The 18,031-nt window shown below is 35.1% G+C and overlaps 1 protein-coding gene across 1 annotated transcript; it reads right to left on the reverse strand.

The window, feature by feature from the left end:
• Positions 1–496: 496 nt before the first annotated feature.
• Positions 497–10,614, reverse strand: LOC136028477 (ubiquitin carboxyl-terminal hydrolase 32-like). The gene is made up of 4 exons (XM_065706319.1): positions 10,539–10,614; positions 9,756–10,007; positions 3,749–3,877; positions 497–911 (listed from the first exon to the last, which is right to left on the reverse strand). Exons 1-4 carry the CDS (start codon positions 10,612–10,614, stop codon positions 598–600), a joined length of 771 nt encoding a protein of 256 aa, XP_065562391.1. The 3' UTR covers positions 497–597.
• Between the last annotated feature and the right edge of the window lie 7,417 nt (positions 10,615–18,031).

The raw sequence follows: 18,031 nt of genomic DNA on the forward strand, positions 1-18,031 counted from the left end.
GGGGCGCAGGGGGATATATAAATGACGACGGCGACACAGGGAATGTTCGATTAGCAATCACCATCAACAAAGCTCAAGGGCAATCATTAGAATCATGAGGTATAGTTCTGAATTCGGATTGTTATTCCCATGGACAATTATATGTTGCATGTTCAAGAGTCGGTAAACCTGACAATCTATTTAAATGCACAGACAATGGGACAGCAAAGAATGTTGTATATTCGCAAGTTTTACGTAGTTAAAAACATATATATATATATCTATCTGTATTCACAGGTGGGACACAGGGACACAACTACAATGGCGCGTAACTAATATGGCGCGTAACGACTTCGCGCCACCCCAACAGCTAGTATATATATATATATATATATATATATATATATATATATATATATATATATATATATATATATTATATATATATATATATATATATATATATATATATATATATATTTCATGATTTTGTATATGTCATGGCGAGATTTTCGAACAGAGATGATCGTGTTAAAACTTGATAAAAATAGAACTATAAAGAATTCCTAGTCTCTATAATTACTCCCTAAGAGGAGTAGGTTAATAAGCCTCTCCTCCTTATAAAAAAAAACTTACTTCAAGCAAAACATAGTCCAGCCACAATTTCCACCACTCAATTGAGATCAAATACCAAAGCTGAGCATTTGGTGGGGGGAACTTTTTCCTTAGCCTTAACCACGACAGTATCGCCTCCCCTTCTTCTCTTCTGTTGGGAGGCTTGAGACCAAAATATACAGTAAACAACTGAGAGATGAATGTGACAAAGCTTTGAGCTGTACTGTCAGCAAAGGACCAAAGCAAAAAATCTTCTAGCACAAAACCATTGTTAATATTGTAATTCGTTGATATAGAAGATTTCATTTCAGTAAAACCTATGAAATAAAAAATAATAATTTTAATGACAATTTTTTATGTACTATAACTTAAAATTATAAATAAATAAATGTACAATTATATTTAGTACAGTCACTGTCAATATCAAAATTAGATGTAATAGGAGATATCATTTCAGCAATGCCTGTTGCTGAAATGATAGCATCAATTATTCCGTATATGAAGGGGGCTGCCCCTTCCTCAACTCTTTTCTTTTAACTATTTCTAATTTCTTTAATAAAATACTTCTCATTCAATTCAACGGTCCTTGTCTTTCAGGAGTCTTTCTTGAAGAATTGGAACAAAAATTTAAGCTTTAGAGTAAAGAGCAAGGGATAACAAAGGGACAGCCCCCCCCCCTTTAACATTTTTTTCTGTTCGTAGTAAGTTTAATGTTTTTCAGCTTTCAGTTGAAAAACTTGGTTTTTAGTATACTTTTCGACCGTTTTCAAAGCATGCCAGGAAATCCTCCTCCGCCCCTCCCCCTCCTCACCCAGCGAAAAATTGTCCCTGGAAAACTACCCCAGAAACTTTGATCTTACAGAAAAATCTCCCCGTGGAAGATAAGCCCCCCCCCCCCCTTACAAGAAAATTCTCCACGAACAATTTCCTTATATTTTCGAATAACAAATATTATAAAGAATGGAAAAATTGCAAATTCCTCTACCTGGGGAAAGGGAATTTACCCCAGAGGAATATTTATTTATGTTATATATTTATTTATTTGTTTATAGAACACTTAATTTCTGTTCGAATGATCCCACTTCCGGTCTTCAAGGACCACTGTTTCAATAAATCACTCCTATAAAAACAAACAATAAACACGTATCCGTGGTCTTTCATCTGGCAAAAACAACACAAAATTTTACGTTTTTGGATATAGGAACTGAAAGCCTCTACAGAAGAGTTCTCTGATATGCTGAATCAGATAGTATGGTTTAAATTAAGACTGTTTGACTTTCAGGGGAGCTTGCCCTTTTTCAAAAATCAGAAAAAAATTCTTCGGCTCGTAGCTGTCGGTGGGTAACATTAAACTTAATAAATTGTATATATCTGGAATCAGAATAAAAATCCAATTCGATTGATATATTAATTATTATCCAAATTCCATTTTTTAGAGTTTTGATTACTATTGATCCGAGTCGTTGCTTACTTACACTTCGGTAACAGGAACTGTTTGAAAAAGATCGATGTTCGTGCTTATCGACTCACTGCATTATTGTTCTTTTCAATTTATGGACTCACTTCCACGATCGTATGTTTGTTGATCCCTTTTTTATTCCTTACCCCTCCCCCTCAAAACCTGCACTAGGTCCCAATCAGTAAAATCCGTACCTAGAATACCAGATCTTACGTCTTAAAAGATCTCCCAGACTCGACCACCTTTTTTATAGATTAGGGTTCCCTTCCCTCTTTCCCAGCAGAGGGATGTCTGAGCATTCCTAAATCCAATCTGGACACGGATCCCAGCAGAGAATGAAATTTTGTGGGTGTTGCTTCCCACAAAATTTGGTTTAGATTTAAGGCCTAGTTTCTACCCATTTTTGAACTAAGGAAAAAAAAGTCTAACATCGACTTAAACGCGTAACAAAATTTCAAAAAATGTAATCAAGATCAATAACCCCAAATTTCTCAAACTTATAAGTTTACCTGCAATTAAAACTCGATAATATAAGAAAAAAACCGTGAAACTGGACACGTGAAACTGAAAATGGAATAATAAAACCAAGATAAACCAAAAGTTGAAGAAAAAAAATCTGAACGGAACAGAAAAGCCGAAGGGAAATGGGAAAAAAACTAAAACTAAATTTATAATTCAAGCACACAATTACGTTAAAGATTTTATCTCCTTCTATTGTTTTTTGTTTCCCCAGTTTCTAGTTTTTTAATTCTCTTTTTTCTTTTGTTCAGGTCTTTCTTTTTTTGTCTTACATTGATCATTATTTAAAAACTCGATTTATATATATATATATATATATATATATATATATATATATATATATATATATATATATATATATGTATATATATAGGTTGAAATACCAATACATTGGTTTAAAAACTCATATATTTATCTCATTGCCCCGAGTCCCCTTTCCAAATAATTTACTTCTAATATCCTGGGTTTTGTCACGGTTGGTTAGTTCACCTTTAGATCTTTCAGTTAATTCTCCGGTATTGTCTCGGAAGGCACAAGGAGCAAAAACACCCGTATGAACCTCCAAAGATACCCAATTTATAAAAGTGGAAATAAACAAAAGCACGTTAATGTCTAATCACAGAATCATAAGAGTCCGTCGACGAAGGAACTACAGCCATATTCTAAGATTTATTGACCACAAAACCCGACTGCAGCGCTATTTCTCTTCGGCACAAAGGCATACAGCATAACGACAGCAGCCCTACGGCTGCAGAATATTAATCCTCCCTTAGAAGTAAACCGACAGAAACGTCACGTACTCCCACCACAACGATTTGGAAAACCTCCACACCACCTTCCAGTCTCAATAGGAGGATTTTGCCGCATCATAAATTTGGGAAATGACTGAAGATTGAAGACTGGGTACCTCCTGAGGTACATGTAGAACTAAGGTTTAAGCAAATAGGTCTTCCCAAAAGAGCCCAAAATCGATGACACCTGCAATTATCTTACACATAAGGGGGGGTAGTCGATGGGACAAATGCACCATGGTTACATCGAATACAAAACAAGAATGGTGACAGCACTCTCTGTCAAATTTGTAAACCTTTTTTCTTAGTTTCGGAGTTTGTCATGGCTGTTAAGATGGCATGGTATGGTTTTGTCATTGCTGCCATAGCCTTAAATGTTTCATACCTGCAATTACTTCTTCTTCTGTTAACTCTCGAGGAAAATTAGCAATGACAAGAAACGTGGAAAGCATATCGTTAAGGGATTCATCTCTGAGCACTCCTTCCCTATCTTTATCCCACACTTTGAATGCAACTAGAAAAGAGTGAAAAAAAAATTAAATAAAATTCTTGGATAAACAAAAATTCTTAAAATAAACAAAATTGTCCAAGCAAATACGAACATGTACATATCAAAACATATAATTACAGATACACACAGAGCTTCGAGAAGAAGACCAATTGTCTGCTTATTTTACGGCGGCTACCAATAAATGTAAGGAGCTTCGTTATATCAGCACGACGGATAAAGTATATATTTCTGAGTCCACTTCTGCCATGGAAGCCTGCCCAAACTAATTTGAAACTTCTACTGTTTAACATATGTTTACCTCAAAAAATATCCAGCGACAAAATCCATTGGCGTCCATAAAAGTATGCACTCTGCCCAAAGAGAATGGGCAGCTTTCAAAAATGGAAACTGGCACTGGTGTTGACAAAAAAAACGCTATCTTGTATTTACCATTTCTTGGCAATTTTCCAGTGTCTTAATAATGCAAAATAAGTGGAATTAATGGAATTCGTAGAACTAGTGCATTAAAACTTGGTTCATATCTCTTTCTAAAAAAAAGGAAAGTTTGAAAAAAAGTGCCAAGAAACTCCAAATGGTAGATAGCGCTGGTGAATTTTTTTTCCACACAAGCGCTAGTTTCCACTCTTACATGTTACTTATTCTCTTTGCTCTACCCTGCAGCTTTTATGAACAATTTTATGAATATGTTTCTCTTCTTTTCTAACTCTTTTCTTTCATTAGGTAATGGCAATTTTCTAAAACTATGGTACTTTAACGTTAGCTTCAAGATACGTTGTGGTACCAACGTTGCGGCTCCAAAATGCTAGATGTATGGCATTTACCGGTTACTGAGTTTGGTAGTACTGGCTCCCCTACTTGACGTATTGTTCACATTCATCAGTAAAAGTAAAGAAGAAATTCCTTGGTTGGCTTCAGGACAGCTGTAAGCCACTCCTCTCGATACCTAAGAGGGGTCAACAATATGTACAACCGACAGTGAATAGCTTTTTTTTTGCCAAAGTGAATAGCTTTCTCTGTCAAAACAGCAACCATTTTTAACTTTAATCCCTAAACTTATTATTACTTACTTTACCCCACCCCTAAAATTTCTGCCGGTGCTCTTGTAAACACTACACCCACACACACAAAAAAAATGGTCTATCTTTCTATAAGATCAAGTCCTGGCAGAGGTCAGAAATTTGCTTCGGTATTTCGATTTAACGGGGCCAATGAACAAAAGTTTCGTTTCGGATAACAGTTGAAAAATGTGTTGTTTTTGCCGATAAACTCATATTTAAAATGAATAAAAGATTCTTGTTTATGAATTGCTAAACATATCCAAGCTATCCCCAAACCGCTAGTAATTTCGCCTATCTTTCACCTGGTGACGCATTGAGTAGTCTGGGGAGGGCCTCTGCTTAAAATGATCCAATACGCGACTTTTCCATATATTCGTAATTATGCATGAAGGTCGTACCTGACATTTTTACCAAATGTACATTTTGACACTTCTACTAAGTATAATGTCATAACTGACTTCACAAAAACGTCATAGTGCGATTTCATACAAAATTGACTTCCAAGATCTTAGGTTTATAAGTATTTTAATAAGTTTAATGTCATAATTGACTTCACATAAAGAATCATAATGTGAATTCATACAAAATTAACTTCAAGATTTTAGGTTTATAAGCATTTAACTAAGTTTAATGTCATAAATGACTTTGCACAAAATGTCATAAAGCGACTTCACACAAAACCGACCTGAAGATCTTAGGTTTATAAGCATTTTACCAAGTGTTGTGTTATAATGACGAAACACAAAATGTCATAATGAGACTTCAAACAAAATTGACTTCGAGATCTAAGGTTTATAAGCAATTATATATATAGATATACTACGTGTACTGTCCTAATTGACGTCACTTAAATGTCATAATTTGACTTCACACAAAATTGACTTCAAGATGTTAGGTTTATGAGTATTTTAATAAGTGTGATGTCACAATTGACTTCGCATAAAAATCCATAATCTGAATTCACACATAAATAGCTTCAGGATCTTCGGTTTATAAGCATTTTACTAAGTATAATGCCATAATTAACTTCGTGCAAAACGTAATAATGTGATTAAAAAAAATTGACTTCAGGTCATAGATTTATAAGTATTATACTAAGTCTAATGTCAACTTAATGAATATTATGCACTTAGAATCAGCATAGAAAGCCAATTCTTTTTATGTATCCATTGTTATCAAAATTACGTCTTTTAGAGTTTTGGTAACAATTGGGCCGAGTCAGTCCACACATATAGTTCGTTACCACGAACAGATCGAAATAGATCTATCTAACAAGCAACGTAAAGCACTTAATCGTGAGTATGGAGGATGAAACAAAGTACTCTGAAAAGAAATTTAAAGCCCATTTGACATTCCATACCAAAATTGTTTTTTGTTTTTTTTAATCAGTGGGTGTTTGGTGAATCATTAGAAATATCCAATATTTTTTTTTCTACGCCACTTTTCTCAATTTTTTTTTTACGGATTAAGCTGATTCACTAATTGCGCTACTTAAATGGTAGTTCAACCAGGGGCGTTTAAACAACAATTTCAAAAAGTATAGGACACTGGTGCTAGCTCGAAAAGTTTTGTTAGCACAATCGGGCGTTGGCATTATCTTGAAAACGTCCCCATTCTTTTCAGCTTGAAAAAAAAACCTTGTTGGGACATAATTTTAGCTCATTATACTCCTGAAAGTTTCATTTTCTAACTCAAATACTTTCCAAGTCCTTGATCTGCAATATTACCCAGAAACAGTCTAAAAGTATGTGCCTAGACATACAAAGTTAATTATATAAATTTAATTATATTAAGTTAATTATATAAAGTTAATTAACCCAAACCTCAGCGCACTTCTCTTCTCAGCCCCTTCAAAAAATATTAGAGGAGAATGAAAATCAAATTTTGAACCACCTTCAATTCAGCTAGTTCACTTAACCTATTGGAATTCTTCCAGGCTACCCCCAGGACTATTTTGCAAAGACTAAATTTTGAGTTAAAACTACTACTACTAAGAACTCACTACAGCACCAAGCCGTTGAGGCCAACACAGCTACGCACACTTCTCCTCCACCCCAATCTATTCACAACCTCCTTCTTTACGTAAATAATTTCTTTGATTACATAGATTTTCCATTTACAGAATTTAACAAATGAAAATATAGTGAAAACGGAGAAAAAGGAGAAAAAAATATAAACAAAAACCAAATATAATCAAAACAGTTTTGTTTACTTACGCTTTTTTTATAAAGACTTTCGGGTGCGAAGTCGAAGGATTCGAAATTCTTTATTATTTAAAGTCTGTTACTTTTTTTTTGTATTGTCCAGTGCTTTGTTTCAAATATTATAACCATTATCACTATATTTTCATTTGTTAATCTTCCTCTTTAGACCCTACTAAGAAGTTCCCATTTCCCTTAAACCTTTCCTTATGATATCCTCCACCCTATTCGGTAACAAAAAAGTTAGGATGAATCTTGAAAACATCAGATTCAGGTGAATTGGAGAAATCCGAAATGATTTAAATCTTTAGTGGAAAGGATCAGGCCTATACGTGATTGACTAATTTGCCAACCAATCAGAACCCATGAGATGAAATACCATTCATTCAAGCTGTGTCTTTCAAAAGGCGTTCGTCTTGATATTTGGAACAAAGAAAAGATCACGTTTGAATGATCTTGGTAAATCAGATATTCCAGCAGCACGAACTAACAAGTATGGAGCTAAAACATATATTCTCATAAATTCGCATAATTTGGTTTTCAAAATAACATTTTACTACTAAGATTAATCGACATATCGGCTACATTCCTACAAACGAGAGTGTTTCTCATCATCCCATTATTTTTAGATGGCGTTATTAAATTTTTCGTTACTATGGGACGGGATTCGGTCTTTTCTAGGTTGCAGCAGTAGCTGCAACTATGATTAAAAGGTATCAAGCAATCAGATACGCAACATTGATTCCCCATATTTGATCTATCTCAAACAAGTTCATAATATCAAATTTTTTTCAGTGTTGAATAGATGGCATAATATGTGTTCTACTTACAGAGAAAGATCCATGAACCACGTCTACCGAATCATACCGATTAAAACACCAATTATACCGATTATATCAATTATACCGATTAAATTGAATTGCACCGATTATACCTAATTATACCGAATTATACCGATTATATACCGAATATACAACGATTTATATTTGTCAACACAGCAAGGAATGATACTAATTTATTTGACACCTTGTCTATGCCACCCGCGTTCGATTTATAGAATGTTGGCATCATGTCAAAATTTTGCTAAATTGTGATGACACAAAAAAGCCAGTAGTTTTTCATATATAACGTTAACGTTACAAATGTTTTTCATCTATTTCATATACGAAGCCATCAAAGTCAAAATATAATATAAATTTGATTATACTTGTTTTTGAAAAACGATGATTTGTTGGTGTTCAAGAATGGTAAACAGCATTAAATCAACTGATTAACTGACTAAAAGGTAAAAAAATCCTCCAGAGACGAAAGTACATGAAGGATATAGATCCTCTAGGGCTATTGCTGGCTAATAGGCCGGTGAAAAAGATAGTTCAGTTGCTGGGTCTTTTTTAAAAGGACAAGTAACAAGCATATCGCCCAACCTTGCTGCACTGCAGCAGGAATTGACCCCTGGGCTCAGTATAATCAAGCAGAGCATCAATCCTTTATGCTGCCCAAGGGTTAAGATAAAAGTTACGACTTGTTAATCTAGTACTAATCCAGTTCCAAAAATTGCAGGGAGGTATATGGACTAACAACAAGTCCTTTCATCTCTTTGACTTCTTCTCCAGAAAAACTAGCCACTGGAAGCACTATTCTTCTCCAGTCTGCAAATAATAAATATATGCAATTATGAACAATAGCACACTGTTATTGATTGTGGGAAGTGTGAGTACCTGAGCTACCTGTCCCCAGCAGTTTAAGGCCACTAGGCCGGCCGGTTTATTTATTTATTTATCAGATTAACGATGCTTCTTGACTACTAAGGTCCCTGCGTCGGCCCTGCGGTGCATTCCTGCAGCATGATTCGATCTCTGAATCCCGTATTACCAAGCTAAGGTCAAACCCACTGCGCCACCACAGGACAAACCACAAGGCCGGCCGGAGAATATTAAAGCAATACGTTTGAAATTAGCGCCGAAAATACGCTCCATACGTTATTTTATGTCGATACAAATAGACAAAAACCAAACACTAAAGATCAAAATGTCAAAATGATATCATGTCGACTTCTATATCATGTCAACATGGTGTTATGTCAATATGGTGGCAACTTTGTATTGCTAGCTTAAGCGTGGCAATACAATTATGGCTCTATGGCAATACAGTGCTATTACATGGCATGGTATTGCCATATGCTATGGCAATACAATGCTATTATACAATAATGGCAATACAATACAATATAATACAAAGCGTGGCAATATGTTATGGCTATGATCCTTTAACATAGCAATATTCATCGTAAGCTATTAGTCTTTACAACAATCTACACTCGAGGCGTTCAGTCAGAGATCCTCGGCAAGCAGCCAACAATTCAGCACTAAAGAGCGTTAAAAAATTACGTTTAAAATTGCCCCGAAAAATACGTTTGATTTACTATGACAAAAAATCAATTGTTAAAGAGCAAAATGCCAACATCATGTCATGTCAAAATTGATGACATGCCGACTTTGAAATTATGTCGATACGATGTCATGTCAACATGTCAAATTTCGAATTTGAAATACTACCTCAAACACTACTATGATCCCTTTATATGACGATATTTTGAGTATAAAGTCTTTGAGTACAACTTACACTTAAGGCGTTCAGCCAAAGGTCCTCGGCAAGCGGCTGATATCCCACAAACCTCCTCTTTGAAATCAATATGTAGATCACGATTCTCATCCAAAGCACAGAATAAGCCATCGCACAGCCTATCGCACAGTTTCTGATGAGATGAAGGAAAGGGAATGGTGACTAAATCCAGAAAGTAGGAGAGATCAAAACGGCCCAGTCGTTCTATTGACAAATAGGCTTTTTCAAGCTCTAAAATTTCTGATTCTTCCACTAAAATAAGGAACAAGTCGTAGTTAAAAAATACATAATGTGTATTAAAAAATATCAATAATTAAAAATTAAAAAATAATTTAAAAATACATACTTAAAAAAACTGTTAAAATAATTAAAAAATAATTAATCAGAAATATAATATATTTATAATTAAATTATAATTAAAAAATTATAATACTTATATAATACCATTATATATAATACCATAATTAAAAAATACATAATACAAAAAATGAATAATTAATAAATGCAAAAATACACATTAAAAAATAAATACAAATACATAATTTAAAAAAATACATAATGGTCCTGTCCTGTTTTAAAGAAATTGCAAAAACGCCTTGAAAAAGGGCTTTTACAAAAAGACAAGTGAAGATTTCAGTTCAAAGCAGGTACTAGATCTTGAAAAATTAATTTTAAAAAGACTTTCAGTTCCAGTCAGAGTTGCATATAGTCATAATCGTAAGTAAATGTGAACACAAGCAGTCGTAGTTGTAAGTAGGCACAGTTGCAGGTAGTCGCAATTACAAGTAGTTACCGTCGCAAGTACTCGCAGCCATATCTGCAACTCATTACACTTGAAACCAGACAAAGACACAGTCATAATTAGTTGCAGTCGCAAGTAGTCAAATTCGCAAGCAGTCGTAGGCGCTATTAGTCGCAGTCGCAAGTAGTCGCAGCCTCAGCCACAAGAAATAGTAGTCACAGTCGTAAGTAGTTGCGGCCGCAGTCGCAAGAAATTGCATTCGCAAGTAGTCGCAATCTCAGATGCATTGGCAGTAGTGGTAGTAGTAGCTCTGAAAGTATGACCTTTAACCGTTCTAAAGATATAGCAGATACGCTATTTTGATAACCTGGATACGAATAGTGTTTTTTTTTTATTTATTTATTTAATTCAATATTCACCTCGATATTCCCTGTAGTTTCACCTTCGTAACCTTAGCCTTTTTGAACCCAACCAGGATCAAACATTACCCCCTTTCCCAATAATGGATCTTATATGTATGTAGAATAAGTAAGTAATCGGATGTAAGGCGCTTCTTGACCACTAAGGTCCCAATAATGAATCATAAACGAATCCTTGCCCAATAATGGATCCTATATGTAGAGTAAGTAAGTAATCGGATGTAAGGCGCTTCTTGATCACTAAGGTCCCAATAATGGACCCTATATCAATCCTTGCCCAATAATGGATCATATATGTAGAGTTAGTAAGTAATCGGATGTAAGGCGCTTCTTGATCACTAAGGTCCCAATAATGGACCCTATATCAATCCTTGCCCAATAATGGATCATATATGTAGAGTTAGTAAGTAATCGGATGTAAGGCGCTTCTTGATCACTAAGGTCCCAATAATGGACCCTATATCAATCCTTGCCCAATAATGGATCATATATGTAGAGTTAGTAAGTAGTCGAATGCAAGGTGCTTCTTGACCACTAAAGTCCCAATAATGGATCCTATATGAATCCTTGCCCAATAATGGATCCTATATGTAGAGTAAGTAAGTAATCGGATGTAAGGCGCTTCTTGATCACTAAGGTCCCAATAATGAACCCTATATCAATCCTTGCCCAATAATGGATCATATATGTAGAGTTAGTAAGTAGTCGAATGCAAGGTGCTTCTTGACCACTAAAGTCCCAATAATGGATCCTATATGAATCCTTGCCCAATAATGGATCCTATATGTAGAGTAAGTAAGTAATCGGATGTAAGGCGCTTCTTGATCACTAAGGTCCCAATAATGAACCCTATATCAATCCTTGCCCAATAATGGATCATATATGTAGAGTTAGTAAGTAGTCGAATGCAAGGTGCTTCTTGACCACTAAAGTCCCAATAATGGATCCTATATGAATCCTTGCCCAATAATGGATCCTATATGTAGAGTAAGTAAGTAATCGGATGTAAGGCGCTTCTTGATCACTAAGGTCCCAATAATGAACCCTATATCAATCCTTGCCCAATAATGGATCATATATGTAGAGTTAGTAAGTAGTCGAATGCAAGGTGCTTCTTGACCACTAAAGTCCCAATAATGGATCCTATATGAATCCTTGCCCAATAATGGATCCTATATGTAGAGTAAGTAAGTAATCGGATGTAAGGCGCTTCTTGATCACTAAGGTCCCAATAATGGACCCTATATCAATCCTTGCCCAATAATGGATCATATATGTAGAGTTAGTAAGTAGTCGAATGCAAGGTGCTTCTTGACCACTAAAGTCCCAATAATGGATCCTAAATGAATCCTTGCCCGATAATGGATCCTATATGTAAAGTAAGTAAGTAGTCGGATGCAAGGCGCTATTTGACTACTAAGGTCCCAATAATGGATCCTATATGAATCCTTGCCCAATAATGGATCCTATATGTAGAGTAAGTAAGTAATCGGATGCAAGGCGCTATTTGACTACTAAGGTCCCAATAATAGATCCTATATGAATCCTTGCCCAATAATGGATCCTATATGTTGAGTAAGAAAGTAGTCGGATGCAAGGCGCTATTTGACTACTAAGGTCCCAATAATGGAACAAATATCCTTGCCCAATAATAGATCCTACATGTAGAGTAAGAAAGTAATCGGATGCAAGGCGCTATTTAACTACTAAGGTCCCAATAATAGATCATGTATGAATCTTTGCCCAATAATGGATCCTATATGTAGAGTAAGTAAGTAACCGGATGCAAGGTACTATTTGACTACTAAGGTCCCAATAATGGATCCTATATCAGTCCTTCCCCAGTAATGGATCCTATATGTAGAGTAAGGAAGTAGTCGGATCTAAGCAGCCGGATTCGATCTCTGGATCCCGTATTACCAAGCGAAGGTCAAAGTCACTGCGTCATCACAAAACTAATATATGTAAACAATAATGGGCAAAATGCATAATTTAGAACCCTTCCCTTGGGGGCTGAAGCGGGTGGGTCTTGCCATACCTAGCGGCACAAAATTGAACCTTTTGACTATTCTGAGCAGGATGGATATCTATAATTTTGATGAGCTTTGAGGAAAACGGCATAACGAGCTTTAACGGCTTCGGGTGGGGGAGGGGAGGGATAGTGTTGTAAAATTACCATAAAATAAAAACTCGGTAAGTAAAATTGGTAAAATAAGGTAAAATAAAGTGAAATAGGTAAAATAGGGTAAAAAAGGGTAAAATACGGTAGGTTACTCCCTAGGAAATATAGGGCCAAATTGGTGTTTTAAGGTTGCTCTGTAGCTTCAAGACCAATTGAGCATTCCTTTTTAAGCATCACTTTCGGATTTCAAGGAAATATTTTGATAATTCTGATTTTTCGGAGCTTAAAAAGGTAATGCCCCTTCATATAGAGTTTCATCAATTTAATTAAGTCTAGTTTGTCCCTTTAGTAATCTTATGCACTTGGACAGTGCCTGTTTTGGACATCCATTTTGTATTAAAAAAAACAAAAAACTATTGTTTGGGAGTAAAATCATATTAGAATTTTTTTTCTATATTTCAATTTTCAACCTATGATATGTTACTCTTACATCATTGCACATTTAAATAGCCCAATTTCTCATATCATAAACATGTTATTTTTATTTATCAATAAAAGCACCAAATACAAGTAAAAAAAGTGATTTGTAACACTTTGATGACTTTAATCAACTAAATACTAGATCATAATAGAACAAAATTCAGCTACGTTCTGTCATTAAAACCGTTTTCAACAGGATCTACTTTCAACAAAAGTCCTGGATAAGGCCCTGAGGATTATATATCAACTTCTACCACTAACCTCCCCTCGTCTCTATCTTAAAACCGATTCTGCATTTATCTGAAGACTGTTTCAAACCATCTGCTGAAACACAAGAGCTGTTAAACTAAAATAATAATTTATTTAAGACACTGTAGTCAGTAGCAACACATTTGGTGGCATTTGGTTAAAAAACAGGCTAAATTTTAGAAAAGAACACTGGAACTTTCGATTTCCAACTGACTGAGCAAAATTGGTTGAAAATTCTTTATTGTGTGTTGAACCTGAGTGCCTCAAGGTTCGGTAAGTGTTTGGATTGGTTTAGGTCTTACTTGCATGGTAGGTCCATCAAAGTTATGATAGATGATGTAGTAGGGAAACCCTTCAATGTGAATTGTGGAGTGCCCCAAGGTTCGGTATTAGGACCTTTACTGTTTCTTATATACGTGGATACAATGCGTTTTTACATTCCTGGTGCCGTAGTTACATCATTCGCAGATGACACAGCGCTTACAGTGATTGGGGAATCTGTCGAAGATCTTATAGAGATAACTAATGTAGCTTTGGAGAACTTGTCTCAGTTCACAAAGCATAGTTTTCTTGCCGTGAATACTGAGAAGACTAATTATATGATATTTAGTCGTATTGGTAAAGTTGTAAATAATTGTCATAGTATTCTTTTACAAGGTGTTTCCATTAGTCAGGTTTTTCAATGTAGATATCTAGGATTTTATTTGATGTAAATTTTAGTTGGATTCATCATTGCAAAGTTTTATCTTCATAATTGGCTCGCGGAGTCGGTATTTTAAGAAGATTTCATAATTTTTTTCCTCTACATGTCCTGAAAGCAATTTATTATTCAATTGTCCATCCTTATTTAGTGTATGGTTGTTCATTGTATGCAAGCAATTTTTCTAGTCATGTAAAGAGGGTCCAGATTATGCAGAATTAGGCAATTAGAAGTTTGGGTGAGTATCTTGCGTGTGGTAGTACTAGAGATAGTTTTAGAGATTTAGATATTTTGAATATTGTTTTTATTAAATCTCAACAGATTTTAATTCTTGTATACCAGGTTTTAAATGGATTGTCTCCTCAATATTTTAGAAGTTTTTAATCGATATAATTCAAATTATCACGATTATTCTACTAGAAGCTCTGATCAGCTGACTAGTGAAATCAGGCATACAACGCGATCTTGGTTTATGATTAAACATGTAGGTGTTGTTATTTGGAACTCAATTCCAGAGAGTGTTAGGTGTTCTGAAAATCTTATGTTATTTAAAGTAAGAATAAAAAATTATTTTTTGAATAAATTATAAATTATATTGGTTTAAATTTTTATCCCTTTTGTTCTTTTTTTTTATGATGAGAGATGGCTGTTTAGAGATTGTATAGTGTTTCGTCTTTTTTTTTTTTTTTTTTTTTTTTTTTTTTTTTTTTTTTTTTTTTTTTTTTTTGCGTATTTCTTTGATTTTGAATGAATAGTTATCATTTATTGTTGTAGTTTTGCTGCTGAACAGGGACATTTTAGGTCCCTAAATTGAGCAGTATATTATTGATTGTAAGTGCAATTTTAGTAATTTTTATTTGATGAAATAAACGCATACCATACCTACCTACCCTCGGATAAAAATTCTCTGATGTATTGAAGAGAGTTGTATTAACGCTTTTAAAAGGTCACATCATTATTTTAGTTGTACACTATATAAGAATAAAGACAAAGGGTGAAGTAGGGATGTCTTTCGTGATTTTTTAAAGGACCTGTCCCTTTTTTTCTAGAGAGAGAATATGTGAAAACAAAAAAACTCAGATATTTTGGCCTAAAATAACTTTCTTGAAGTATCAAATCCTTTGTTAAAATTTATAGTCCCCCTTGAAAAGACTAATGATGGTTATCTTATAGGTAGTACTCTTCATAGTCACATATAATGTCAATTTCTCTTTAATTAAGTGATAGTGGCAACTCTGCCACAAAGACATGTACTAAAAATGCTTATCTTATAGGTAGTACTCTTCATGGTCACATATAATGTCAATTTCTCTTTAATTAAGTGATAGTGGCAACTCTGCCACAAAGACATGTACTAAAAATGCTTATCTTATAGGTAGTACTCTTCATGGTCACATATAATGTCAATTTCTCTTTAATAAACTGATAGTGGCAACTCTGCCACAAAGACATGTACTAAAAATGCTTCTGGCCTAATCTTTTACATTTTAGCTGTTAGGCTTCCTTATTCAGCATGACCTGAAAGATATATCACATCATTTGCTAAACAATAGCAGGCATGGATCACCATGGCTTCACAGTGACAGAGGCCTTTCTCCCCCCCCCCAAACGAAAAAAATGGCATAAAAATTTACTTTTATTACTTTGGTTACTCCTAAATTTATTCAACCACCACTTCTATCTGAAAAGTCTCTGGAAAAGAAATAAATGAACAAATGTTAATACTTTGAACCTTTATGGGTATTTAACATAAGCAATGCTATACGATTGCCTCTTAAACAGGGGAGTAGAAATTTCAATTTCCCTCCTAAAGACAATCAGAAATTATCCAGGGGGAAAATGAAAGGATTTCCAAAGGGTCATTTTCTGGACGGGATGGTAGTTGTCGGCTCCCGGGGGGACGACGGCATTAACGAAAGGTTTCTCTGGGATGTAAAAATTAAAATAAAAACGAGTATATTGATTCTGCTTTGGCCCTCCACATCGTCGAAAATCCAAATCATTTAGTTCTATGTGATTTAGAATCTGAAGCCAATGGCTTCCCGTACTCTTTTATGAAGGAAATTGAAATTTAAAATTGCATTAATGGAGACCTCGCTTTAAATTGAGATTAAATAATAAAAAAAAGAAGTTTTTTTTAACTGAAAGTAAGGAGTGACATTAAAACTTAAAACGAACAGAAATTACCCCGTATGTGAAAGGGGCTGCTCCCTCTTGAACGCCCTGCTCTTTGCACTAAAGTTTGACTCTTTCTCTCAACTCTACTTTTTAAAACAGTAAAAACTTTAGCGTAAAGAGCAGGGCGTTGAAGAGGGAGCAGCCCCTTTCATATGCGAAGCGTCCAGAAGCGCCGAGCTCGCCACATCACAGGACCTCTCAAACTCCCCCAAAGAGAACGGATCCAGTACGGTTACGTCAATCACGTATCCACGACATTCGCTTATTCTATCCACCAAGCTTCATCCCGATCCCTTCACTCTAAGCGTTTTCCAAGATTTCCGGCTTCCCCCTCGATCTTCCCCCAATTTCACCAGATCTAGTCGTAACTTAAAATTAGAGCTCTGAGACATGAGTTCCTTCTAAATATTAAATTTAAATAAGATCGGGTCACCCGTACGTAAATTAAAAGTTAAAAATACCTAAATTTTTCTTATTTTTCCGAATTAACACCCCCCCCCCTCCAACTCCCTCGAAGAGAACAGATTTAGTCCTATTATGTCAATCACGTATCTAGGACCTGTGCTTATTCTTCCCAATAACTTTCATCCCGATCTCTCCACTCTAAACGTTTTCCAAGATTTCCAGTTTCCCCCTCCAACCCCCCCCCATATCACCAGATACGGTTGGAATTTAAAGTAAGAGCTCTGAGACACAAGGTATTCCTAAATATCATATTTCATTAAGATCCGATCAACCATTCGTAAGTTAAAAATACCTCATTTTTTCAATTTTTCCTCTCCCTCATTCAAATCGGGGAAATGACTGTTATAAAGTCAATTTGTCCACGTCCCTAACACGTCTACAAATTTTCAGCGTCCTAGTACATCTAGAAGCCCCGAACTCGCCAAAGCACAGGATATCTCCCCCCAGCTCCCCCAAGGAGAGCAGATATGGTCCATTTATATCAATCACATATCTAGAACTTGTGCTTAGTCTTCCCATCAAGTTTCATTCCGATCTCTCCACTCTAAGCGTTTTCCGATATTTCCGGTTTCCAAGATTTCTGTTTCCCCCTCCACTCCCTATATCCCCAGATCCGATTAGAATTGAAAATTAAGCATCTGAGACATAAGATATTTTTATATATCAAGTTACATTAAGATCCGATCACCCATTCTTAAGGTATAGATACCTCAATTTTCATGTTTTCCAAGATTTTCGGTTTCCCCCTTCAACTCCCCCCAATGTCACCTGATCTGGTCGGGATTTGAAACAAGAGCTCTGAAGCACAAAATCCTTTTAAATACCAAACTTCCATTAGATCTGATCACTGGTTCATAAGTTAAAAATACCCCGTTTTTTCTGATTTTTCCAAATTAATCCCCCTACAACCCCCCAAAGAAA

This window comes from Artemia franciscana, chromosome 6 (genome assembly GCF_032884065.1).
Source record: "Artemia franciscana chromosome 6, ASM3288406v1, whole genome shotgun sequence".
NCBI classification, from domain to species: domain Eukaryota; kingdom Metazoa; phylum Arthropoda; class Branchiopoda; order Anostraca; family Artemiidae; genus Artemia; species Artemia franciscana.